This window comes from Cebidichthys violaceus, unplaced genomic scaffold (genome assembly GCF_023349555.1).
Source record: "Cebidichthys violaceus isolate CVI_PGR_0920_01 unplaced genomic scaffold, fCebVio1.0.p SCAF_4, whole genome shotgun sequence".
Classification (NCBI taxonomy): Eukaryota; Metazoa; Chordata; class Actinopteri; order Perciformes; family Stichaeidae; genus Cebidichthys; species Cebidichthys violaceus.
Window position 1 is genome coordinate 9,116,786 of NW_027176594.1, and position 27,699 is coordinate 9,144,484.

The window sequence follows — 27,699 nt, forward strand, 5'->3', positions numbered from 1 at the left end:
TTCCTTTACTAAGATAGAGGTACCGTGCATAACCTCATTACTCACTGCATTTCCACAGCTGTGCTTTAACTGTGGCTTGTACAAATAATGTGAATGTTTACCATATCTTATATTTTAGAAATGATTTAATTGCAACAGTAATTAAATGATTTGCATTTGGATGGTTTATTTCAAATTTTGGACATTAGTGACTCACGTCACTGGAATATTTTAAATGGACTGTACTTGTCATTCACCCATTCATACACTGATGGCAGGGGCTACCATGCAAGGTGCCACCTGCCCATCAGGACTAACCAACCTTTTCAATTTGGGGTTACGCGTCTTGCCCAAGGACTAAACATGGACTAGAGGAGCCGGGGATCGAACCGCTGATTGAAGGATGACCCTGCTCAACCACTGAGCCACAGTCACTCAGTGAAGGCAACTGAATTGAATCCTTCACTTCCTTGTTTACTGCCTCCTCTCCAACACCCCTCATTCTCAAATTACACATTCTCTGGAAGCATAAAAACATTTTAATACATTTTATTTATTCCCCTGTACTTACTGGAACAGATGCACATGTGCGGGGTTGTTTTATATTGTGAACATTACAAATCCTTGGCGTGTTACTGTCAGTCATGTACAGTAACACCTCTGAATGCGGTACATCATCACAAACAACTGAGCAGTGTGGCTTAATAACATTCCAGTGTTGCGATGGCCTATCCATGAATTTAAAAACTCTTCAGAATCAGACAATATAAATTAGTATTCATTTTGACTTTCATGGACTTGTACTGTAGCATTTGCTTTTATGCGACCCCTGGAGATGGCACAGAGGATTCTATGGCTAAGTGAGGTCTAAAAATGTTCTGCAGCTTTATTAAATACAAAGTCTGAAAGATCCAATACACTGGTGTCATAAGCATTACTACATATTACGAGTCTTGAAGACATTCACTTTTGTATTTCCATTTGATTATTAATCTTTTTTTCTTTATAGGAGTCGGGTCCCTTTACGATACAATCAATTTTGAAAAAGTATAAACATGTATTTTCAACTAATTCCTCTTATTAGAAAGCATCTGGGTATGCTGACCATTTGAAACACTTAAAATATTAATGCCAGCCATAGAATCTTTTGATGGCTAATCCAGTTAGGCTCACCAAACACCAACTTTTAAACATGAATCTTGAGCACACATGAACTCTAGATAGAGTTATGGGTTTTTCATGTCATTTGTTGTATGTAGGGGACCTTGAGTCTTCTGTTGGTGCTGAACACGGTTTCAAAATGAAAGAAAATCTGGGGGTGTGGAATTGAAACGAAGTGAGCCTAATAGACCTCTGTAGCCCGCTGCTCATCACTGCCTCAGGCAAGAGGCTACATTAGCTGCTACTAGCATAAAACCCAACTACTGTATGCAGTCGATTTGCACTGTGGGTAATGCAGGCGGTGGAAGAATGCTTGGAAAAGACATTTCTGGTTCTTTTTTTTCTCAGAACTGTCCATCGTGAGTGTGACAATGTTGTAAGTGAAGCACGTAATGTTGTTTCACACAATGTTTGGTCCTAGTACTGTAAGATTGGACTGAAACACTAGAAATAGAAATACTTTTTAATTTGAAGGTTCATCACAGGCATAATCGTAAACAAGATATTTAAAAATGCAGATTTCATTATAGTCATCACACTGTGTCTCTCATGCGCTGTCACTCATTCACTCACACAGACCAACACACTCCAGAGACTAAAGACAAAGAAAAACAAGTGACAAGAGATTCTGCGGTATTAAAATTCAATCCACGAGGGATTTAACACACACACACACACACACACACACACACACACACACACACACACACACACACACACACACACACACACACACACACACACACACACACACACACACACACAGGAGTTGTTTCAATATCTGTTGTAACTTCTAACTGGACAAAGAAGTGATCCTGTGAGGGAAAGGAACAAACTATTAGTTTTTAATTCCATACATGTGCACATTGTGTTCCTGCAACAGTGAAATAATTGAACATGTTCAATCAAGTAGCGGTTTGCTCTGACGATGATGATCTGCATGTGACCAGTAAATAACTAAATAACAAATATTCTAAATAAACACACAACACAACACTGAATGCTGCAACTCACAAAAAAGCAACATGCCACTTTTTGTGTCTGTTGATGGAACTCACTGTAGCTTGTCCTGTAACAGCTCCAGCCTCTGCCGATCAACGTAGCGTGAGAAGAGGGAGAGCAGGTTGGGAGGCATGAAGAGGGGAGGAGAGAGGGATGAACTGGGCTCGCTGAGCAACTCCCTCGTCACTGAAAACACCAACTCAGTCCTGGACGGAAAGGTGGTGGTCAGCAGAAGTGGAAAAAGAAAAAGCAGCAAGTGTGCAGAGGAGAAGACACGAGGGAACAACAAATAACTGATGGCAACATTTTGTCTCAGGGAATGGAACCATTTTGGGATGAGTCAGTATGACATCACTGACACCAATAGCGTACCATCGATTGTCGTCCATGAGTTGACAGTTGGGATCAGAGCTCTGCATCCTCTCTCCTTCACCCAGGATCAGATACAGCAGTGTCACACCGAACTAGACAGAAACAAACAAAAGGTGTGTGTATGTTTGGTGTTTGTTTTCCGGTGCCTCCCATTTCTCTTGATCATCTACAACAGGGGTCATTAATAGGTGGACCGCGGTCCGGATCCGGACCCAAGCGCAGTAGTATCCAGACCCAGGACCTAGATAAATAACTGAGAATTATTCAATTTTGACGGAGCACTTCTACTTTAACCGACGCAGCTTTTCTAGCCTTTACAGCTCATTCAGCAGTGCAGGAAACGCACTGACCAATTAATGTACATGCGTTGTAAATCACATCACGTGATGCAGCTCAGCCAATCAAATATGTGTATTTTGGCAGGTTTCCCGACTCAAGTGAGATTTACACACACAGGGGAGAGACAAGGAAAGAGAATGAAGAGAAGGAGAATTACGTGAGTCAGAGAAGTTATTTCACATGACGTTTTCCAAAAAGAGAAAAGTGGTCAGAGAGACCAGAGTCTTTAACCAACAATGAACAGACTCTTACAGGTTCATTCTTCCCACGGACAGTTTAAAACCAGTATGTCTCATATGTTTAGAGACCGTGATGATTATTAAAAGCGGTAATGTGAAGCGCTGGGCATTTTAGTTTTTAGCAAATGTTACTCAAATAGTAGTACATTTTTCAGATAAGGATTAATACACAAGTGGTGTGCTAGTGAGTATATATGGCAGCCGGATAGTGAATGTGGAATTCACAAAAAATAAAACTACAGCGGCCATAGTAATGAAGGAACATATCACCCAGTGCAACAGTTGATGCGTGTTTAATAGTTTCTGGACAACTATGGCATCAAGGAATACATTTACAATAGGCAACCTGTCAGTAGATACATTCATTGCTGGTGTTGGTCTCTTAATGCCATTTGTTGTCGATTAGGAAATACAGAAGATCGACAGCCTTGACTGATGATTATCAGTCTAGTGACATGACACCAGTTTAATACATTTACTACATGACATGCAGTACTCGTTAACTGCATGCTCTACAAACATCAAACTGGACTGAGCAGGAATCAGCACACACAGTTTGCTGAACTACAGTGTAGTGTAGTTCCAAATGTTTAAATCCGTAGTCAGTTGGTTTGATGTTGAAGCGAGAACATTACTTATCAGTTTGACCAGAGGATCAACTATCTCTCATCTTTGCTCCAAAGTTAATTAATTACTTTGTATTTTAGATCATTCTGCAGTGTGTGTGTGTGTGTGTGTGTGTGCATGCGTGTACCTTGTTGTGCAGTACTGTAGCCAGTTGACCCTCACTGCCCTGAAGCTCCTGGAGCAAGTCTGTAAGGGCGGAGCTTGACAATGACTGGATCACTGCAGAAACCGGCTCCACTAACCAGCACAGCACCTGAACAGAGCACAGACTGAGGATGAAAGGTAGCTGCTGGTAGCAGGAAGCTCTGAGCACTTCAGAGTTTATTAAACTGGTTTTATTCCATTGTGTAGGAGACATGTTTTATTGATAGAATGACAAACTGCAGAACAAGACAGTTAATAACTCTTAACTGTAGGGCATCGATGTCTTTAAGTGGCATTTAATAGATTAAACCTTACAGTACAGGTACAATTCATTTGTCTTATTTCATCCGATTGTAACACAATGCTGTTTTTAATCACGTGACACCAGCACAGGGTTTCCCATAGAGTTTTAGAGTGGCTGCGGGCTAGCTCTCCTGAAAGTATTTTCCCCAGCAACTGCATGCATTTAATAAAAGCAGTTTTTGTTTAGGCTGTTAGTTACCAAGTAAGGGTCTAGACAGCTTCCCACATGTGTTATAAAAGTCAATAGAAACCCTGCGACATGAGTTATTGAGGAAGGAAACATCTAAAATAAACACTAAATCAAAACTGTTAATATATCACTAAAATACTTTTATATATTTTAGTACTGTATGCTGTAATTAAATTAGTTTATGTTTTTATCCATATAGAGAAGATCAAAAATCATCATTTTAAACATCAAAGATATTGTATTTTAATAATAACCTGAATAATAAAAGTGTCTTAACAAGTTGTAGCAAGTACAAGTTTTAACTGATGACAAATGTCACACAGCTGTAGCTAATCAACATGAATTTTGTGAGTTTGTGAAACAACAAACAAACTGAAGGCATTTTTAAGTCAACTGACTCGTGACCTCAACAAGAAGTCTTGTGTTATTTTATTGGATTCTAAGTTTGATTATGTTTGAGATCAAATGTATCCGATGGACAAAAAAAAAAATACAAGTCTTAAGTCAAATTTTTTTTAAATAATTAGACAATTGTGAAATGCATGATCCAGATTTTGTTCAGTGGTTATGCACAGGTTATGAGAAAACAAAATTATGGAACAAATTACTGGATCTGCCGCAAATACTAATCAGTAACTCGATATTCTCCATTGAGATATATTTTTAAGTTTGAAATATTTAACAACAAACTAATATGTTTCATTTTCATTACACATTTATGTATTTTACCGACACAGACAAAGATGCTGATGTGGATGCCTACTCGTCCTACGTAGTGAGAATAAACAGTTGGGACCTGGCGTTTTCACTGGAACGGTGTGGATTTGTGTGTGAACATGATGTTGCACCAGTTACCTGGTCCTGCTTGTCCTTCTTGGCCAGGGCAGGAAGGTTGCGGGAAATTGCCATGACAACGGCGGCAGCCTGAGGTGAGGGAAGGAAGGGGAGGAGCCTGGAGATGAGCCGCTTGCCCTTCCTCACTGACATGATCATCACACACTGCTCATCACTCACTCTTATCAAGAGGAAGAGAAAAATAGTTAATGTGTATAGATGGGCATATCTTAGCAGTTTAAATTACCTCATAACAACAACAACAACAACAACTTTATTTATATACAGTTGTGTCCAAAATAATAGCAGTGTGTTTATAAAAGTGAGTAAAGCCCAAAATCCTTATAATAGCTTTTATTCCCATACACGCCAATGCATTGGGAACACTGCACATTCTATTCCAAATCAAAACATGAAGAAAAATTACTTTACAGAAAGTGAAGAAAAAGGAATATTAGGCTGTTTAAAAAAATAGCAGTGTCTATATTTGTCTTTACAACTTCAAACATTTACTGTATAAACTGAAAAATGCTTGAAGATTTAGCTTTCCTGTGAATTACTGAACTAATATTTAGTTGTGTAACCACTGTTTCTGAGAACTGCTTCACATCTGTGTTGCATGGAGTCGACCAACTTCCGGCACCTGTGAACAGGTATTCCAGGACTACATTCCACAATTTCTCTGCATTTGTTGGTTTTGCCTCAGAAACAGCATTATTGATGTCACCCCATACGTTTTCTATTGGATTAAGATCTGGGGATTGGGCTGGCCACTCCATAACATTAATCTGATTACTGGTGTGTTTGGGGTCGTTGTCTTGTTGAAACATTTCCTCTTCGGCATAAGGCAACATGACCTCTTCAAGTATTTTGATGTATTCAAACTGATCCTTGGTATGCAATAAATAGGCCCGACACCATAGTATGAGAAACATCCCCATATCATGATGCTTGCGCCACCATGCTTCACTGTCTTCACAGTGTACTGTGGCTTGAATTCAGTGTTTGGGGGTCTAGGGGCCGCAGACGACCCCCAAAACACTGAAGCAGTTCTCAGAAACAGTGGTTATTAACTAAATATTAGTTCAGTGATTCACAGGAAAGCTAAATCTTCAAGCATTTTTCAGTTTATACAGTAAATGTTTGCGTTTGTAAAGACAAATGCTATTTTTTTGAACAGCCCAATATTCCTTTTTCTTCACTTTCTGTAAAGTAATAACAAATTTGATGTTTTGATTTGGAATAGAATGTGCAGTGTTCCCAATGCATTACATTACATTACAGTCATTTAGCAGACGCTTTTATCCAAAGCGACTTACAATTCAGTATCTATCTACACACCGTAGATGCAGCTACGGGAGCAATTTTTGGGGTTAAGTGTCTTGCTCAAGGACACATTGACATGAGACTAGTAGAGCAGGAGCTGGGGATCGAACCCCTCCTCTCCACTTAGTCACGGACACCCACATGCACTGGCTTGTATGGAAATAAAAGCTATTATAAGGATTTTGGGCTTTACTCACTTTTATAAACACACTGCTATTATTTAGGACATAACTGTAGCACATTTCAAAACAATACACTGCTGTCCTACAAGCGGTTTTGTACGCAATTGCATAATGTACTGAGGTGAGTAAAAATAAGGATTGCTCAGATAGTTATGGTATTCCTATGTATCCATTTGATCTACCCCTCTTGCTAACCTGTCGTCCCACTCCTTCTCCCGCAAAGAGCTGCACAGCTGCATGGTGTTGGTTTTATGCTGGTCCAGAAGAGCCTCCCTGTCCTCCTCTGGCGCCTGGACAAAACGTTTTTCAAAGTCTTGAACCTCTAACAGCATACTGTACATCTGGTGGACAGAAGTAGATGAAGGGACACAGACAAGCGTCACACAGGAATTTTCTGTAATGAGCTCCTTGATGTCTAAATCCCATCTTATCTCAGGTAGGATGACATTAAGTATTTTTAGTATTACAGAAACATGTTTCCTAACAGAATTCAGGGAAAAATCCTATTTATAATTTAGAATGGAAATTAGGCTATTACAGAACTGTACCAACTTAAGGATTACCCAAGTTAGGAATCCTCAGGTAGATCCTAAGGCATAAATCCTGTCCTAAATTCAAAATAACTGCCATCGCACCACCATGACAATAAAGATGGGGAACAACATGAACTATAATGATTTAAAGGCTACTCAAACCAAATGATGACGCATCAAATTTCCCGGACCATGTATGAATTAGCGGTGTAACGGACCACTGTTGTTCATCACAGTGTGAAATAAAGTTTTACTGACGATCGTTATCCACCAATATACAGTAAAATATATGATCAGGACATCGGCATTTATGCTCTCTAGTCTCTGAGATCTGATAATGTTACATTGTAAACAACCAGTCTGTGTTTAAATTGACACGAGGAGAACGAAGTTTCCCTTCAGTTACATTATGATGCATTCAGGCTCTGTTCAGTGAAAAGGAGTATCGAGCGAAGGTAAATTATGACGTCATCATGTGTTCAATGTAATCTGTAAAATGTAGTTTTGATGAGAAATTTGAATAAATCCAGTAGTTTGAAGGAGATGTTTTCACATGAATATAAAAGATATTAGTAGTTTTAATAATGTATCATAGCTAGTGTTAGGAAGGTAAACAGCTCATATTCATCTCTAATGACAAGATTCAATAACATACAAACTTATCATTCAAATTGTATTGTTTTTATAAAGAAAAAAACACTATGAATTACTTTAACAAAGTAAAAAGATAACATTTAAAATGTTTGATGGTTTACAGACTTCAGGGCAGTTGAAATTATTTTTTGAATGGTTGCAAAAAACCCCCCAAAAAAATAGTCTGAAAACTTGTAGACCAGCTGCTATAATCAAACAACAAAGTGATCTGTACCTGTTAATATGGATCATCAATGATCTGCAATTAGTATCGGTGGCAAAGAAAACGTGATCCGGGATCTAAAAGTTCCATTTGCTCCCTTTTTTCTTTTGTGCTGATCCGATCCGTGATACAATCTGAACCGTAAGTTTTATGAGCTGTTGCACTACTAGTATAAATGGGTATATTTCAACTGCCAGGACGATCAATCAATCCTAAAATTGAAATTGAATTGAATGTTTCCTGCACTTTGAACTAGAGCTCAACATGTACAGCCGTCCGCGTCCTACCTTCTCCACAGTGTAGAGGATCTGTCGCCTTTTGTTCCAAACCTGCTTCTCTCTTTTCTCCTGGAGGTAGACAGACAGACTAATAAGACTTCAAAATGAATTGTTAAAATAATAAATCATACACCAGCAACTTGGTAAAAAATCTTCAAAATGAACAGGAATTACAATTTAAGAGTAAACATTTTTAATACAGCAACAAATTGCTCAAAACTTAAACCGGAACTAACATTCTAGCATACAATGTTTATAGCACTGAAGAGATTAGCCCCATTGTCATTAATAACAAATCCAGCTGTTGAAGTAAGCATCGGCCCAAAATCCCATCATGCATCCTTGTTCAAAACTGAATAGAAAAAAATACTTCAAGTAGCATTGATTAATCGGTACAGAATTAATAAGGAAATATTCAAGAAAAAAAAAAAATAGGAACATTATGGCATTAAACACTAGATTGCAATTTTCAGTAATAATGGTGGAAGCCCCTGTGCCTGTCTAACTTTCAAGAACCAATGCAAAACAGGATATTGACCACAAACCATGGATGTCAGTTTTTGTCAATTTTGTTTTCAATAGCCCGACACCCATTAACCGGTAGCTAACTGATTGATTATTAAGACAAAAAACGCAAAATGACGTGACATATAAGAGGCACTTTACATTTAATCAATGAGCTCTGGCGCAACATTTCGAAGCAATATATGCATCCAATTTGAATGTTTGTTGTGGTGCAACCGTCTTGCCTTTTATTTTATTTTGTCTGCTTAACTTTATTGCTATTTTTTGATGAGGTCACAGGTGCTCCGGTCGAATAGCCACAGATTGTTATCAGGTGATATTCGTTCTAAATTGTTTGCATGGTGGTCTCTATAAAGGCTGATCAGAACAGAGCTCACCAAGGAACGTCCTGTTTCAACAACTCAATTGAAGCTTTCTTTCAGTACCCATGTCAAATAATGTATAGACCGCAAATTATAATGTGTAGACTGGCATGTGTAACCAGTCAAATATGTTCTTGTTGGTTAACCTGTTAACCTTCACATCCCTACCAAGAACCAATCAAAGGGCAGCTGACTGGTGTTTTTGTCCATGACACTATGAGGCCAATGATCAGTGGTTTGTGCAGCAGAGGGACTCCACAACCTTTCAAACTTGTAGGGTTTTTTCCCCATCTGCCTACAGAGAGTTGCACTGCCGTTGACGTAAACTCAGCACCGCCTGCAGCAGCTTCACAGTCCGACAGTGAAAGACAATGGTATATGGCTATAGGAAGTGTTCAGTTGTAAACACTGAATTTGTCCTACACTATGTCTTATAGGGAACTGCAACTTCAGATAATAATGCTGTCTTACAAAAAGAGAACATTGTGTTCACGAAAAGAAACAATGAAATATGCAAACAGACCTCGTCATCTGTGCGGGTTGTCACCACAGCATCAATCATCTTGCGAGGGTTGTTGACGCTGGAGACAGTCAGCTTACCCAGAGAGCCTGCAAACTGAACTGTTGACAAACACATAAGCATTCATTAGAGGTCTCCAGTGTCATGCATGTGATCACGTACTATGGAGGGCAGATAATACTCTGATGTGTTCTGTTGTCATTTACCGGGTCTGTAGGTGTGTTCAACCTTAGCGACCTGTGGAGTGATCAGTTTGGTGGCGTGTTCCTTCTTGCTGCTGTCTCTCTCTCTTTCCTGACGTTTCTCCATCTTTTCATAGTAGTTCTACATGTGCAACACACGCATCACAAGTTTCATTGATCCTCAACCAACTTTAACACTACCAGATGAAATATCTCTGCAAGTAGGGGTGGGAATCTCTAGGCAGCTCACAAATCAATTACGATTCAAAGAGCTATTATGCGATTATAAAACGATTAACGATTCATCTTGATGCATCCAAATTTTTTCGATAGATTTTACTGTGACTATCTGGTATTTTTAAAACACTGCATATTTGTAATGATTCATAACATGAATCATTACAAATCATCATTATCGATGAATTTACTTCCATTATATTTTATCACTTCAATATTAGTTACAAATTGAAGAGATGTGTCAACTGGAGGGTTATGTCCAACATTGAAAAAATAACCAACAACAAAAGAACTAAAAGTGGGCCTGTAGCAGCATCCTCATAGTAAAAACACAGACTTCAGCATGTTCTGAGTCATGTGACATAACAAGCTGCCCTTATTCACAAATAAATAATATAGACTTCTCTTCCAACCAAATCCCCTTGTTATAGGCAATCAAAATTCAGCTCTTGTACAAAAATAACACTTTCTGGAACATGTGATAAAACTATACATAAAGTCATGAAGTGCGCGGTTACAGTGACACAAGATTCTGTGGTAACGGATGTCCCGCATAGCAAGTTGTTACCATCCGACCCGTTTTCCTCAGTGACTCCATGACCTTAGCTTTGGTTTGTTTGCAGAGTATTGCTGTGTTTGTAAAAACGTTGAGATGAATGTTGTATCTCGGTTCCAAAGTGTGCAATATAGCGTGAAAGCTCTGATTCTCAATGGCTGAGTAGGGGTGCAAATCCTTAGCAAATCTACTTTGTGGTTCACTTCGCCCTTTGGGTGGAGGAAGAAGCGAAATGCTTCCATACGTTGGCTTTTAAGACTGCAGTAAAGTCAGCAGACACCAATCTCCATGGTCAAATCAGCCAACACTGAAATTTTACTGACATTCATGGTGAACTCGTTCAAAATGGCCCAGGTCGGCAGCGAGCGAGAGACTTAGCAAATTTAGCGAAGGGATCGATGTGAGACAACTTCCGATTTTCAAAGACGTCAAAAAAGTGTATATACAAATTGCATGTATGAAAATAACATTAATTGAGTTATATTGACATTAAGTATAAAACATGTTACCTGTATCTCGTGAGTTAAAGGTAAAATACAACTAAATTGTGCGGGACTTATTATTCTTTAATTTGAGGGTTGCAGGAAAGAAAATACATGAATGGTGGCCTAAAACATGTATTTTGCATGATTTTTTGTAAAATCTCTTAATTGGTACATTACATTTTTGGGATTTTCATTATTGGTGTAGTCAGAGATGTCCTGAACACAAATGTGTGTCTTTAGCAGGAATTACCAAAAAAAATATTTTTATAGCATCTGAAATATTCATAAATGTACCTAATTCACGGTTCAATATAGGGACTTTTACTTTTGTAAAATCTTTTAATTAGAACAATAAAATGTTTTGACTTTTTGCAAGTCTGTGGACCGAGATGTCCTGAAATCAAATGTATTAGTCATTATCTGGAAATGTTAAGAAAAGTTTTTTTAATAGGACCTCAAATATACCGAAATTAGATATTTGAAGGTAGAAATGTCGGACTTTTACTTTAAAAGAATCTATTAATTGGTACAGTAAAAAAAAAAAAAAAAAAAAATCAGTATGGGTTAATTCTGAGACATACTGATTATATATGCATCAGTCATTGTCTGTAATTACTGAGAAAATGATTTTTGTAGAACTTCAAATATTGTAAAATCTTTTAAATGGTAAAGTAAAAGTGTTTGATTTTCATGGTTAGTGTAGTCAGCGATGTACTGAACACAAATGCATCAGCCATTGTCTGAAATTATTGAGAAAGGTCTTTTTATACCACCTCAAATATTCAGAAATTAGCTATTTGATAGTAAAAATTTAGGAATTTTTGGTACTTTGGTAAATATCTTAAGTAAAAATGTGTGACCTTTAACTCACAGGTAACATGTTTTATACTTAATGAGAATATAGTTCAATTAATCTCATTTCCATACATGCAATTTGTATATACGCATTGTTGACAACTTATTTTGAAAACCGGAAGTTGTCTCACATCGATCCCTTTGCTAACTCTCTTGCTCGCTGCCGACCTGGACAATTTGAACAAGTTCACCATGAATGTCAGTATATAGGTGCATTCAAATTTCAGTGTTGGCTGATTTGACCATGGAGATCAGAGTGTCTGCTGACTTTACCGCAGTCTTAAAAGCCAGGCGGTGCCGAGCGATTGTATTCATATTTGGCTGCTCAAGCTCAGATTATTTAAAATGTTAATACATTTGGTGCCTGAATTATACTCGTTTTGTCTCTGTTAAAATAGTCATTACTGAAGGAAAGCAGAAAAAAATCAATATAACAGATAACTCCAAACTTTGGAAATGCAGTGTGTGTGTGTGTATATATATATATATATATATATATATATATATATATATATATATAATTAAAAAGGGTCAGCTATTTTGAGCTCCCTACATGAATGCAAATAACAGGGCAACAGCAGCATCTAAAAACCAACCTGATAGTAGTAGTCATCCAGATAAGGGTCAGTACTTTGCAGCTGCATCATCTGGATCTTGGTTACCCATTCCTTCTCCTTCTGAGTCATAAGGTTACTGTAGGGGTCCCTGCTTCGCCTGTCCCCTCCAGTCCTGCCACGGTCCCTAAAGGGAGGCAAAGAGACAAGAACACAGGTCTACCCAATGACCTTTGAAATCTAACTGAAAAGCAACAGCTGCCATTTTCTGTTCAGAGTGTGATCTTAGCCTGTAACCTGCTCAAGGTAGTGTTTAGGATAATGTTGCTTCTTGGTTAGTGATCCAGGTCTACAGTGCTGTGTAACCTCACAGTTCTATCATTATTCACATGTACTGTGTGTACACAAACATGCACACTTGCTTACCCTCCCCGGTTCTGCATGCGCTGGGTGAGCATGCGGCGGTGCTGGGGGTGGAGGTGGGTGGTGTTGTGCCGGATTGGTGGCGTGTGGTTGAGGTGGCCATGGGGGGGGGGGGCGATTCTGTGACCGAGTGGAGGACCGAAGAATGGCCTGAAACCGCCACCACCACCCGGTAACAAAGGAGGCACTGGTCCACCGCGAGGAAAACCAGCCACCTGGGGAAAGAGAGAGACAATGTGATTTAGGAGGGAACTATTTAAGTATTGGAGCTGCTGTGTCATTATTACTCAGAGAAGCAGTTTCTGCACCCATCATGGATTCGCCAGGTTTCTATGATGCCGTATAAGTCTGAAGAAACCCAAGCATACTAGCTAGCTAATGAGACACCATTTGTACTAAAGATTTGCTTTTTCCATTTTGATGGAGGTGAGGTGTCTTCTCCTGTTTCTAGAGCAAAGCTGAGCTTAAGAAATACTATACTAACAATGCTTCAGAAAAACAGAAGTAAAACTAATGTCAATCTTCTTATCAAAGTACAGCCAGGACAGCAAACAATCGCATTTCTCAGAATGTCAGCGTAGTCATTCTACTAGTACTGTAAAAAAAAAAAAAAAGCATTGCCTCTAATTTGACTTTTCTTGTCCAATGACTTTAGTTTTCTGTATTTCATTATCAACCCCATTCCTCTTATCCCAAGGTATTGCCGACCACTTATCAAAGAAACCAGGAGCTATATGCAGCAATCTAAAAAGAGTGTGTTTCTATGATACCAACCTGAGAGTTCAGCAGCTGGGCCCGTTGAATCTGAGACAGGACCGTACCAACTCCGGGAGGGAACGGACTGCGACACAGCGGAGAGTTCTGAACAAAAACGGCAGATAAACACTTCAAAGCCCTGAATAACGAAAATGGAAGTTGGTTTGTCTCTCTTGTCTACTCCTTTTTTAAAGGAACGGCTAAATGAGAAGATCAATACCACTTTCATGTCTGTATATATGTCTGCAAATATATAGCTACCATCAGCAGCCGACTAACTTAGCTTAGCAGAATAGCTGGAAATGGGGGCACAGCTAGCCTGTTTCAGACCAAAGGTTAGAAACCTAATATCACATTTTAAAAAAGCTTAATTTCCCAACCTAAAATTAAGAGCAAATGATTGGTTAGGGAGGGTCAGCTATCGGTCAGAAAAAAAAGTCATAATTAGCATCTTTAGTTTTGCAGACCCAATGTTAAAGCCGTTCATGGATGAAATCACAGAAACACTGATTTCTTGAGATGTGTTGTGCCATTTCACTTAAAGGAACCCTAGAACGTTCTTTGATTTAATGTGCATACAAAGCTGAAAAGCTGAGGAAAAACACTCACAGCTATATTGAGGAGGGTGTTGGGTGACACTCGCTCAGGGAAAGGAGGAGGGTATCTATGCTGGACCGGGGCTCTCACATGAACCGCTGTGGGATGGTGGATCTACACACACACACACACACACACACACACACACACACACACACACACACACACACACACACACACACACACACACACACACACACACACACACACACACACACACACACACACACACACACACACACACACACACACACACACACACACACACACACGTATAAACAACATGATGCAGCATGCCAAGTACTACAACTATTAAGACTGTCAGACTCACTGAGATGTGGCAAACAGACCCCAGAAACACCAACATAATACCGCATAACCTTTTACTGTAGGCAAGTGTATTTGAAAACCTTTGTCTTCAAAAAACACAAATAACCTTCCAGATTGACAAACAGCAACAATAATGGGGGCATTTTAGAGACATGAGATTTAGTGTTCATTCGGACCTTGGAAATCGTTAAAAAGGGGGAAATGATGGTGGAAAAATAGGAAAAGTGTAGAGTGAGAAGAACTGTCGTCTGTTATTCACCTGATGATTTAGAGCATGGCTCATTGGCTGTTTGGGCGGGGTTCCAATGGGCACTGCCCTCACCGGAGGGGAGCCAATCACAGGGGAAGAAGAGCGTGGAGGTGGTACCCTCTCTGACAAATCCCGTCCATCATTCCTACACTGAGGCAGTTGTTTCGGAAGTCCCACCTCCTTGATTATAGACATCAGAGGACTATCCTGAGAAGGACAAAAAGGGTGAATAAAATATTAGAAAAATACAGACGACTAAACCAAAATCAACAGCTTGGTTGAGCCCTTTTTACGCTGAACCTACTGTATAAAATTCGGAGAAATATTTTGTGTGTCTATTGTGATGCTGTGGGACCTCGCAGGAGGCCACGGACCTCTCGCTCTATTGTTGTTTGAGCAACAAAGTCACGCAAGGAAAAAAATCAGCTGGATCCGGTTTACAATAAAAAAATATTTAATAATTCACAGAAGCTAAAAGACAGTTACAAACTGAATTACACTATCGATAGTAAGGATTCGCGAAGCCGAGTTCAAACACTCCCCTCCCCAACAGGCCAACCAACGCCAGTTAACTGTAAAAAAGGATCGCCAAGAACTAAATAACTTCACTCCGAACAATGTTTTTATACCCGAAAGTCAGTGGTTTACTTTAAAAATCTAGTATCAGCTTCAGTGACTGGCTAAAATTAAATTGTCTCCTCCTGGCCTCAGACAATGCTCTCTATTGGTCTAATAGATGCTCCGGATAATGTCCGCTGGTCTGCCCTGTCCACCTCCTCGTAAAAGCTCCGTCCATCCGACCCCCTCGCTTGACCACGGTCCTGTCTCCATTGGCGCCGATTCCACTCCGACTCATCTCATCTCCGTATATGGTCATGAAAAACTCTGAAACCCTTGCTTTTCCTCTCCTTGCCCTCTCTACTTTAAACATTCAGTTACTATACTTCTAGTCTAATACATTTAATTGATTAAGATTGTATGGTTTAACACTTGTGTAAGTAATATATGCTACACTTATACTATCCTCTACAAGTGAATATACTGTAAACCTATTATACATTCCATAACTGAATATTGTGTAACATGTGATATTTTATACTTTCTTTAGGTGTGCTTTTAATTATACTAATATACTTCTAAACTTAAATTCCTCACACTATACAGTCGGTCACTATGTAATTGACACCGAATTCAGAAGATTTCATTTCTTATGTGCGTTTATTGGGTCCGTTACGGATATTTTACATCCCCATCACAGGTCCGTCAACCATGGACAATTTTATTGAGTACTTCGGCAACCTATATACGTCAAAATGTAATCACTGCTCCTCGCACAATAAATTACTGTACATAATTTGCATACATCAGTGTTTCCCACAGAATTTTGAGAGACTGTGGTGGGTGGACCTCGGACCCTAGAAGAACATTTTGCACATTCTAAACTTAAATGTACCAATCTAGTGCACTTTGAGAGCAAAACTAAGAGGCCGGATCTATGAAGAACTTTGGGCTCTTGTAAACAATTGTGTGCTCTAGCAGTGGTGGAATCTAACTAGGTGCATTTAGGCTACTTAAGTCACCTACTATACATAAGTGGCACTTGTACTTTATAATTCACAACATCTCAGAGGGACATACATACTTTTTACTTCGCTACATTTGACAATATAGGTTACCAGCTACTTTGCAGATTCAGATTCCTAATACAAAATATAAATTAACTAAAAAAAACGATGAATTATTAAGAAGTATAGAATTATCATATATAGATATATATATATATATATATATATATATATATATATATATATATATATATATATATATATAGATATATATATATATATAGATATATATATATATATAGATATATATCAATGATTATAATCCAGTAGTACTATCTTTACTTTTGGTACTTTAAGTATATTTTGATATTCAGACTTAGTATTACGTATTTTTACACTAATATTACTATTGACTTAACTAAAAAAATTCAAAGATTCATCATTCAATGATAAGCCAATTGGTCGTATAGATATGAATACTGATGACACAGCAAAAAAATAAGAAACAATCATCCAATGTCTGTCTATTAACTCGGCTATATTTTTTACCCTATACTTAGGTGTTAAAAAAAAGACAACCGTCCTCTTTTTAAATACCTTTAAGTAATAAATTGTACCAGAATACTTTGATGTCAAAAACAAGGGCCTGCTACACAAAATGTGTACAGGTTGGAAGGTCTGCCATCATAATTACATGTAGATGGAATTAGATGGTGGCCATTATGCAATGATTTAGCAATAAAGAGGCAATTAGCATTTTTAAAATTTGTTTCGTTAGTGATGTGTTAAAGCAAATTAAATGCCAAGTGTTCCATTAGGTTCATTTGAATCTATGTTTTTAGTTATGCTGTACTAGACATGCATTCTCAGTGTTTTGTAGAAGCAGAAGAGTGAGTATCCCTCACCTCCATGTGTGTAACCAGTCCGGGGGAGACACTGACCGGCCCAAAACCCATACTGTTCTCCCAGATACTGTGAGAGTTCATCTAGAGATAATGAGAGAAAATATATTTTCAAACTGAAAGATTTTACACAAACAAAGTTTAAATAAACATCACTGCAAACAGCCAGTTACACAAAATATAGTTCACAGCTTAAACTCAAATCCAGAAAAGAAGCTGCTGATTAGTAAATTGTGGAAATATAAACCATGAATCCACCCCTCATTAATATCTTAACAGTCATAAAGCATTATAATTAGTGCTGGGCAAGTTAACGCACTAATTCATTATAGAAGAGAAGTATAGATAAACAAAAGCAAAACAAGCTAACAAATAGCACAGCGAAGTGGATAGCTACAAACTGCAGGCCGATTAGTATTGTGGAAGATGACGGTCTGAGGAACGTTCTTAGGATCGCAACGAATGACGGCACGTATGAGCCTCCATCAAGACGCACCATCACAAGAAGAATACACGAGTTGTATGAAAAGGAGAGGACTACAAAAGCGAAGCCGTTACAACGTGCACGAACTGTTGCTCTCACTGGAGACTACTGGATAATTGCTGGGTAACCATAATCACCTCGGAGTTACAGAGCATTGAAGGGAATACTGCTATTAAAAAGCACCTTATTAGGACCCGAGCAACCGACAACGTCGGGCCAGCGAAGGCCCTATTGAAATTGTAAGGAGTATTATTATTTTTCAGGATTTTTATTTTTAAGCTTTGGGAGCATTTTTGGGGTACTTTCCATGCATGAAAACTCACCAAGTTCTGCAGACTTGTCAGGTCTGGTGAAAATAGCCACCTGAGATAGGTTGCATATTTCTGTGTAAAAAAATGTCTCTTTAGCGCCCCCTACAAGTCGGACCGGCGACGCCCCTTGGCCGGTATGTCTGATTTATTTGAAATTCAACACACATGTCCAGATCCGCTAGATCAGGGGTGCCCAATACGTCGATCGCGATCGAGAAGTAGTGCGGGTAGATCGCAGGCCATTCAAAAAAAATTAGATGTCCTCATGGCATTTGCCACTTGATTGAAGTACATGGCAGCCAGTCTGAGATCACGTCTTTTCTAACACATGGGTCACCACGTATGCGCGGTCAACCGCACAACTCCGGCGAGCTAATTAGTTAGCCTCCCAATTTATTTCTACTACAGAAGCTAAAGCTGCAGCGCCGTGATTTGGGGAACTTCCAAAACCTCGCGTCAGAGCTGGAGACGCAACGGAAGACGTGTGGGCAACTTGACAGTGCGCACTACACAGAGCAGATTGACAAGTGTCTGCCAGAGTTTGACAAACGCTTTCAAGACTTTGCTTTACTCGAGCCATTCGCTACATTTATGTGCTGCAAATAGATAGATAGATAGATAGATAGATAGATAGATAGATAGATATTTTGTATTTTGAATGTAGGTAGATCATTTTGACTTGGTCATTTTAAAAGTAGCTTGCAAGCCGGTGAAGTGTGGGCACCCCTGCGCTAGATCTACAAAAAAGCCCATCGCAAAAGTGCACATCGCATGGTGGAACATACCCTGCAATTTTCATTCCATTCAACCACTAGGGGGCGCTACAGTAATTCACTCAATTTCTTTTTTTTGTGATTTTTCACATTTTCAGCCTTTGTATTTGAACGAACTCCTCCTACATAATTCATGCGGTCGACTTCAAATTTGGTCAGGATGCTCTTAAGACCTTTGTAATGAAAAGTTATCAAAAGCTAGAGTTTTCATCAAAGAACCTTGACGTGGCGGGGCAGCCATTTTGCCTCATTCACCATAAAAAATGAAGTTGTTATAACTCCAAAGTACATTATCCAATCTGCACAAAACTTCTTATGCAATACAATATTTCAAAACAGCAGCCCCAGTGCTACGTACCTATATGAAACTTGTAAGGAAGATGAATTTCAGAGAGACCTAAAAAAAAGTCTCTTGGGTCCATGCTCTAAACCATACCAGAAGTCAGCCAATTTGATTTTTGTGTCATTTTTGGATAGATTTTGGCCCATTTCTAGTCGCTATAGTTTAATGAACTCCTCCTAGGGACTGTCAGATCCACTTCAAATTTCATCAGTACAATCTCAACACTGTTGTGATTAAAAGTTATCAAAAGCTTTACGTTTGACGAAATGGCTTAGCCGTAGCGCGCGGCTACTTTATGTGATTCCCCAAGAAAAAATCTGATGTAACTCAGCTGGACTTGTTCCAAACAGTCCCAAACTTCACATGCTTGATAACAAGCATGGCCTGACAATGTCTACAAGCTAATTTTCATACTCACAGCACCACCTGCTGGCAAAAGAAAATCTGCGTTTTCTGATAAACAGCATCCGATTTACATGACTTTTTCACAATGTGGTTTACACTTGAAATAGAGCAACATAATACATGTTTGCGCGTGTTCTGTAGCGCCACAGAGTAGATACAGGAAGCGGTGGACTATTTGCATAGCATTATTTCCTGCATCACGCGGTCAAAGCAGAAAAAAGCATCGGACTCGTAGGCGCGTTGTCCGACGGTCGCAGACGACCTCGGCCGCGTACGTTGGAGTCCCGCCGGCACCCCCAACGTGCGGGAGGATGCGAGGGCCCGTTCATCGCTGCTTGCAGCTTTAATTTGTTTAGTGTTTGCAAACCAAATGTTATTGCACTGCGCAATACACTACTTTTGAATTCATTATTGAACTTTGCGCATAACAATGCAATTAATCGCAGAAAATCATGCAATTAATTGCGATTAAAAAATGTTATCATTGCCCAGCACTAATTATAAGTAATGCACCCACTATGTGATAGCAAGCTTCTTCTCCCACATGTCCCACCGCATAATCCGACAGAATAAATATGAGGTGATTGCATTTTTACAAACTGCTTTGCAAGCTTTAAAAATACTGGTATACAGAATAGTAGATACAGATAGTCAGTTAAAAACTAACCTGGGCCATAGGAGCAGTCCCTCTACGCAGTAAATGCTGCTGCTGTTGGTAGCTGAGCATGGACGAGAGAGCAGGGCCAGGAGGAAGGCCTGGAGTAGTACAGCAGGACACAGCAGATTTTAATATTATTGTTAGTCTTAATCAAACAAGGACCATACACAAAATACATCCATCTCCCTGGGCAGGTACACACAGAACAATACCAGGACACATTCAACACATTACACAGTCTCTATCACACTATGTAAACAATTATGTAGACAAATCTCGAGGTAAAAGTTGAGAAACGTCAATTCAGAAGCTGTACAGTCAGGGCCAGTATTTGGACTGTGACACAATTTTTCAAATTTTGCCTCTTTACACGACTCCAATGGATCTGAAACTAATCAGTCAATATGAGGTTGAAGTGTAGACTTTCAGCTTTAATTCAATGGATATAACAAAAATATCACATTAACCATTTAGGAATTACAGCCATTTTTAGACAGTCCCCCACATTTTCAGAGGCTCAAAAGTAATTGGTCAAACTAACATAACTGTCAATAAAATCATTATTTGTATTACTTGGAGGAAAATCATTTGCAGTCAATGATTGCCTGAAGTCTGGCACCTATAAACATCACCAAAAACGGTGAGTTTCCTCCCTTGAGATGCTTTGCCAGACTTTTTATTGCAGCCTCCTTCAGCTGCTGCCTGTTTGTGGGTCTTTCTGAATTCAGTTTTATCTTCAGAAAGTGAAAAGCCTGCTCGCTTAGGTTGAGATCAGGTGACTGACTTGGCCATTGAAGAATATTCCATTTCTTTTTGAGGAGTGAGCTGTGATAGGAGGAGTGAGCTGTGATAGGCGCGACAGGAAAAGTCTTTCAACCCCCATTAGAAAGATAGAAATGACTATGACAAACTGGTACATGCAATACACACATTAGAAACCATACGAACATAACTCAAACCCACATGACAGGGAAAGTGACACTAGGGCTGGGCGGTATACCGGTTTTAATTTTCCCGTATGATATGAATTTAGGGTGAGAAGTTCGGTCATCCGTGAGGGACTCGGAGTAGAGCTGCTGCTCCTTTGCGTGGAACGGAGCCAGTTGAGGTGGTTCGGGCATCTGGTGAGGATGCCACCTGGGCACCTCCCTAGGGAGGTGTTCCAGGCACGACCAGCTGGGAGGAGACCCCGAGGGAGGCCCAGGACCAGGTGGAGGGACTATATCTCCAAACTGGCCTGGGAGCGCCGCGGGATCCCCCAGTCAGAGCTGGCTGATGTGGCCCGGGAAAGGGAAGTTTGGGGTCCCCTGCTGGAGCTGGAGCTGTTGCCCCCTGCGACCCGATCCCGGATAAGCGGTCGAAGATGAGATGATATATGAATTTTTCATAGCCAAAACAACTGTTGTCACTCTTCAACAGGAAGCAAAATATATTGTTCGCAGCGAAGAGTGCTACAGTTGGAGCTACTTATGTAGTGAGAGGGACCCCTAAGTTATGGTTATAACTTTATAACACAACAATTAATAACCCACAACTAACGCTCTTTAACAGGGCAACACCACGGCACACAACAGTTTGTAACACATAAACAATTTGTAACACTAATAATTGTACATTTATAAAATTTCACCGTCGAACAGCATGCTGGGTACAACTCGGTAGCTAGCACGTTAGCACAACAGTCTGCTAACAGCTGGGAGAGGCTCCGTCGTGTTACTTAAAGAACAGAAAAGAGCGATGCAGGCGGAACAAAGAGAGACCGGAGATGCACCAATAGAGTCCGTGCCCAAGAGAGGAGCTGTGTCTGTTGTTTGGAAGTGTTTTGGTTTTAAAAAATCCGACGTTTTGCGAGTTTGGAGCCACTGTTGATGCTGCTGGTGGTAACACAAGCAACTTACATCACCTCAGCAGAAAAAGTGAGTTATTTTCATGTGTGTAATAGATGCAATCTGAAATCTTGAAAACTGCAAACCTATCTAGGTCATATTTTTGTTTGTTAAATTATCAGTAGCGATAACTAAATTACCGTATTTTCCGCACTATAAGGCGCACCGGATTATAAGGCGCACCTTCAATGAATGGCCTATTTTAGAACTGTTTTTATATATAGGGCGCACCGGATTATAAGGCGCATAGAATAGAGTAGGAGTAAGCACAGTACCGGTGTTTACCGCTATTACTTCGGCGACGCCCCTGACTACAGTAGCCGTAATGCTGCAAGCGGTGCGGCTTTGTAGTTTACCAGTCGTACTGAAACATTTTGACAGAGCGCCGTGTACAACCAGTATGGATCAACCAATTAACCAATTGATCCATATATAAGGCGCTCCGGATTACAAGGCGCACTGTCGTTTTTTGAGAAAATTAAAGGCTTTTAAGTGCGCCTTATAGTGCGGAAAATACGGTATATGCTTATTATACATATTACAAACACAAACACTTTAAAAACTCAAAAAAATAAATAATTATTAGACACATATGCAATGCTGATTAGAGTGTAATATGTGTGGTATTTGTTATAAATGTACGTTGGTACATAGAGGGTGATAAGAAGCTGTACTTGGAGGGTCTTAGGACCCAGGGGAATGTAGGTGAAGGAAGCAGGAAGAGACGCCACACAAACAGCTGTTCCCCGCTCACTGCTGGTTGGTGTTAAAAATGTCCGCTTAATAATTAAATGCTTGATAAAATAATTTTCAGCGTTAATTAGTTAATGTGTTAACACAAGAAAAAAAATACCGTGATATACCGTGAAACCGGTATAATCTTACAAAATACCGTGATATACATTTTTGGTCATACCACCCAGCCCTAAGTAACACACTGTGATTTACTGGGTTTAATTAAAAAATAGACAGATCAAAGAAAACGGAGGAAGAGCTTAAAAGGGCAAAAGCGATATCAGCCACACTATACAGTATAAGACTATGTAAGAACAGAATAAATCAGTTCCTCTCCGGAGAATGACTCGGGTTGTGTTCTTTGCTTGAAGAATAAACTCTATTGCATCGAACTCTGACTGATTCCAGTGCGTTCTTCAAAGTTCATCAGGACACCAATAGGTATTAAGTATAGAATAAGAATAGAGTTGGAGCAGTAGTTTAGACTTCATCTACTGGCCCAGTCTGAACTTCTTTTCTATGACACTATATTTACCATCAGAACTGATTAGACATCCACATAAAATGTGCCGAATTTGGTGCAACGTATAATACCTGGCCACATGCTCCAAACAAATAGGGGGCAGCATTTCCCCTCTACTATCTCTGCAACACAATACATTAGACCTCTTTGACAAAATGTCAACATTGTAACCTATTCATATTCTGGTGGTAATGTTCAATGTCCATGTTTCAGGCCAGATCTTACACATCGTATCTTTAAGTTGGCTATCTGATTGGTAACTGAAGTTACCAATACCAAAAAATTATTGCATTTATTCTCACCTGAGGCGGAGGGCCCAGGAGGCAGCTGGTGCTGGGGGTGATGGCAATGCTGGTGTGTTTGAGTGGGATGAGGGATTGAGGAGGGCTGGGGTGGGACTCTGGGTCGGTCCAAGCCCTGCAGAGCGGACAGGCTGGAACGTGAAGAGCTGGGGGATGGACTAGGTCTTTCAGCTGCTCCGACCCCAGCGATGGCAGGGTCAGCCTCCAGGATGAGTCTGGCCAGGGACTCAGCCAAGTCACCTCCCCCTCCTCGATCCTCCACATCTGAAAGGACAGTTTTACTTCGGATTTTCCAACCAGGTGTATGTATTTTTGTCCACGTATATTATTGCTCTCCATATGATATATTAAATAATAAGTCAGGGAAAAATCTGTGACCAGCAATTCTGTTCAGTTATTCAATAAATTTGGCCTGTTGCTAAGCCCAATTTTACTCTCTTAAAAATCAAACTAAGTATTTTAGATGATCTCAAGACCTAAAAAAATATCCAATGAAGTAAGGAATACTGAATTTCTCACAGAGAACTGAACAGGATTCCTGAGTCGAGTCAAGTCTCGCTGCCTATCACTGACCTGGAGGTAGTCCAGAGGAAGACAAGGAGAATTTTAGTGAAGGGAGGGAAGATTGAAGGGGGAGATGGCCCGCTGAGGAAGGGAGATGGGTGGAGGATGAGTCCTCAGCTCCACCTCGATCTGATTCTCCTCCCATTTTCCCTCCTAGCCCGCCCCCCTCATCGAGCCCAGCGAGACGTTTGTGTTCCTCCTGCCAGTCGTCATCTGGAAGAAGAGAGGAGCCGAACAGAGTGGTTGTTTGTTCTATGGCGATGAATCATCTGTGTTAGTAAGTATAGTTCTAGAGACTATATATTTTTTTGGGCTTATAACTTTGACAAACTATTTAACAATCACAGTAGTCATGTATTGCATTCATGTAGTTGACCAACAATCATTACACCATTGTAACAGCCCTGTACTTGTAGTGGGCAGTATACCGGTTTCATCATCGCCACCGGTGTCACGACATGGTTAAGTGTCTTGCCACCGACATGGACTAGCGGAGCCAGAGATCAAACCATTGATTGAAGGAGGACCCTGTGAGCTCCACTGAGCCAGTCACCCCAAAAAAATGGCGGATTGAAATGTTTTGAGATTGAACAAAAAATCTGTTTACAATGTATTTTCATATATTTCAAATATATGAGTAAGTGGGACTTTTGTTAGACCCCCTTCTTGAAACTGAACTCCACTGAAATTGAGTAATTATGAATGAGCATAGGAGCGATAATTTTGCACACCCTTAAGTATAGTGATTTAATGCAAATACATTTCAAATTGTATGCAGGACTCACCATTGGCCCCAGCTCCGAAGGTGTCGTCGTTGAACTGATCAATTTCATCTTCCTCTTCTACCAGTCCCTCGTCTTCTTCCTCCAACGTACAGTCTTCATCCAGGGACTGCAAAGACAGCAGGGAAGACCGATGAAGGGATAAGGAACAGATTAAGAGGAAGGTGGGAAAGAGGCAGGGCATGATGACGTGGTCAAGGAATGGGGAAAAGAAATGACACTGTTAGAGAAAAGACAGAGGAGGACGTTTAAAGTTAATTGACAGTTTTGATGGCCCAGTCTGGTGTTTGAGCTTAAACCAATTTGATTTTAAGACAATTGGATGTGTCATAATAGCAAACATTTTGGATTTGAAGCAAATAAAAGAGGTGAGCTGAAAAACAGACATGGCAACGTGCAGGAGTTGCTACACTAGCTGCAGTCTCGCAGGCTACACAACACTTTACTACACTCCACTTTAAATGACTTCCTGGATTAACGTTCTTATCTTAACCAAAACAAGACAGTCCTTTGTGAAAGAAATCACAGTAAATTACATTTTAAAGTTTTTTCTTGTACAGGAACACTAGAAATATTAGTGTGTGTATATGTATATATATATATATATCATCATAATAATAATAATAATAGAGATTTGTAACAGCAACAGAGGAAAGACAAAAGGTTTTTAAACAATACCATTAATGCTTTGTCAGTTTACTTAATGCTAAAATGTTATCTGTCAATTTTTATCATGATATCAATATTTTAATCAACTGACAGGCATTAACATACATTCTTCAATTGCAGTGTTTGGCTTTATTTTCAGATTTAGCCTTTAAATCTGCTTCTGACCAGGTTTGATTGAAAGATAATTTACCATAGTAAATTAAAGTAAAGTAAAAAGTCAAACATCAAAATGTTCAGAATAATGCAACACCAAGAAGTTCTGGAATAAGGCTATATTAGCTAATAACAGTAACTAAGACTCAGTTTGATTAAGTGTCCCAGAAAGAAATTTCCACATGCACAACACAAGGGCCCCGGAAGTGTAAAACACCACTTGGACCAATTGTCAGGAGACTTTCTGAATGTTGTCTTTCTAATGTCTGCCAGTCATTAATGATACCATTTAGTGCATGGGTCATCACTTGCACCACAGGCTTAATGGTTCAGTAATCTGTAGATTTAAATGCGAGTCATGTCGGGGGTCAGTTTATGAAGAAACTGATGGGTTACCACGTAGCAGGTGATTAATAATGTATACTAGCTAGTAGCTAATATGTCATATTTGTCAGATGGCCTCTGTAAATTAACAAGTGTTTGTACATTTTGACATTAACAGCAAAAACAACCATTCATTTGCTGCTGCTAATGCCACATAGACCACAGTAATAAGTGTGATGACTTGATTTTAGTCCCAGCTAATGAACAGGAGCCAATGAAAATAAGTTAAGTTAATGCAATCATTAACCTATGTGCCAAAAACATCTAACTAGCCTTAGCTACCATGATAAAATGTCAAGTAGCATTAAACGTATGGAATACAGAGATCGTGCCAAATTTATTTTACAAAGCGAAAATCTGTAAATAGATCAACGTAATTTACAATTAAGTTAGCCTAATAACATTCATCAGTTGGCCAAGTCAGCAGTGACCAAGCAGGATTTCTCACTGTGAAAAGCATCACAGCGTCGCAGACTGACTAGAAAAATATAGGTAACGTTACATATACCAATAGTAGCTCCTGTTTACTCAGTTCAAATAATACAAATACGTAGTACCCAGGATGTCTTCTCCAGGACCTTCTGACACCCTATAGGTAACGTTAGCAAGAGAACTCGTTAGCCACGATGCTAATGCTGATGTTACATCACGCAGAACCACGTCGATGGAAAACTGCCACTGCTGCCCAATAACTAATCAATTTAATACTGTTTAGACACAGCTTATAACTATCACACATTTGCCTTTCATAAAGTTCATCAATTTATTTAACAACAAGCTCATCATTGTCACAATTGGAAGGGAGCGCTCATCTTCCTTCTCGCTCATGTCACCAGGCAAGCGGGGTGCTTCACAGGCCGCCAACCGCATTGAATTCAGCAGTCGCATAAACAATAGACAACATTCACTCTCTACATCACACGCATTCTGTAATTACTACCAGTTCTCGGTAAAACATCTGAAATTGTCTTCAGGAAAAGTGCATGTTTGTCCTGGGGTACAATACTCACCTGAAATCGGAACATCTATCTTTGGGCTTTTGGGAAAAGAAGTGCATCGGGAGCGAGGCGGCGCGCAAATGACGCAGAAGGGACGTCGTCCGCTTGAACGTGCGTTGCGGAACGACGTGAACGAGCACGCATTTGATACGGCGCTGCTGCTGACTGTAGTCGTCTTGTCAATACTTCTCTCCACTGTTGGAAATCAGAAAGCTATCTATTAAATAAAGACAGTAACACAGGCAACATTAGGAACGGTAAATTA

At 39.7% G+C, this 27,699-nt stretch overlaps 1 protein-coding gene across 1 annotated transcript; it reads right to left on the reverse strand.

Annotated features, from left to right (window-relative positions):
• Positions 1 to 512: 512 nt before the first annotated feature.
• patl1 (PAT1 homolog 1, processing body mRNA decay factor) lies at positions 513 to 27,515 on the reverse strand. The gene is made up of 20 exons (XM_068726769.1): positions 27,447 to 27,515; positions 25,234 to 25,339; positions 24,458 to 24,661; positions 23,885 to 24,148; positions 20,448 to 20,536; positions 17,468 to 17,548; positions 15,007 to 15,204; positions 14,430 to 14,531; positions 13,839 to 13,925; positions 13,068 to 13,279; positions 12,684 to 12,828; positions 9,979 to 10,096; positions 9,776 to 9,873; positions 8,375 to 8,434; positions 6,894 to 7,039; positions 5,212 to 5,371; positions 3,847 to 3,972; positions 2,515 to 2,606; positions 2,199 to 2,348; positions 513 to 1,955 (listed from the first exon to the last, which is right to left on the reverse strand). Exons 1-20 carry the CDS (start codon positions 27,459 to 27,461, stop codon positions 1,934 to 1,936), a joined length of 2,475 nt encoding a protein of 824 aa, XP_068582870.1. The 5' UTR covers positions 27,462 to 27,515; the 3' UTR covers positions 513 to 1,933.
• Between the last annotated feature and the right edge of the window lie 184 nt (positions 27,516 to 27,699).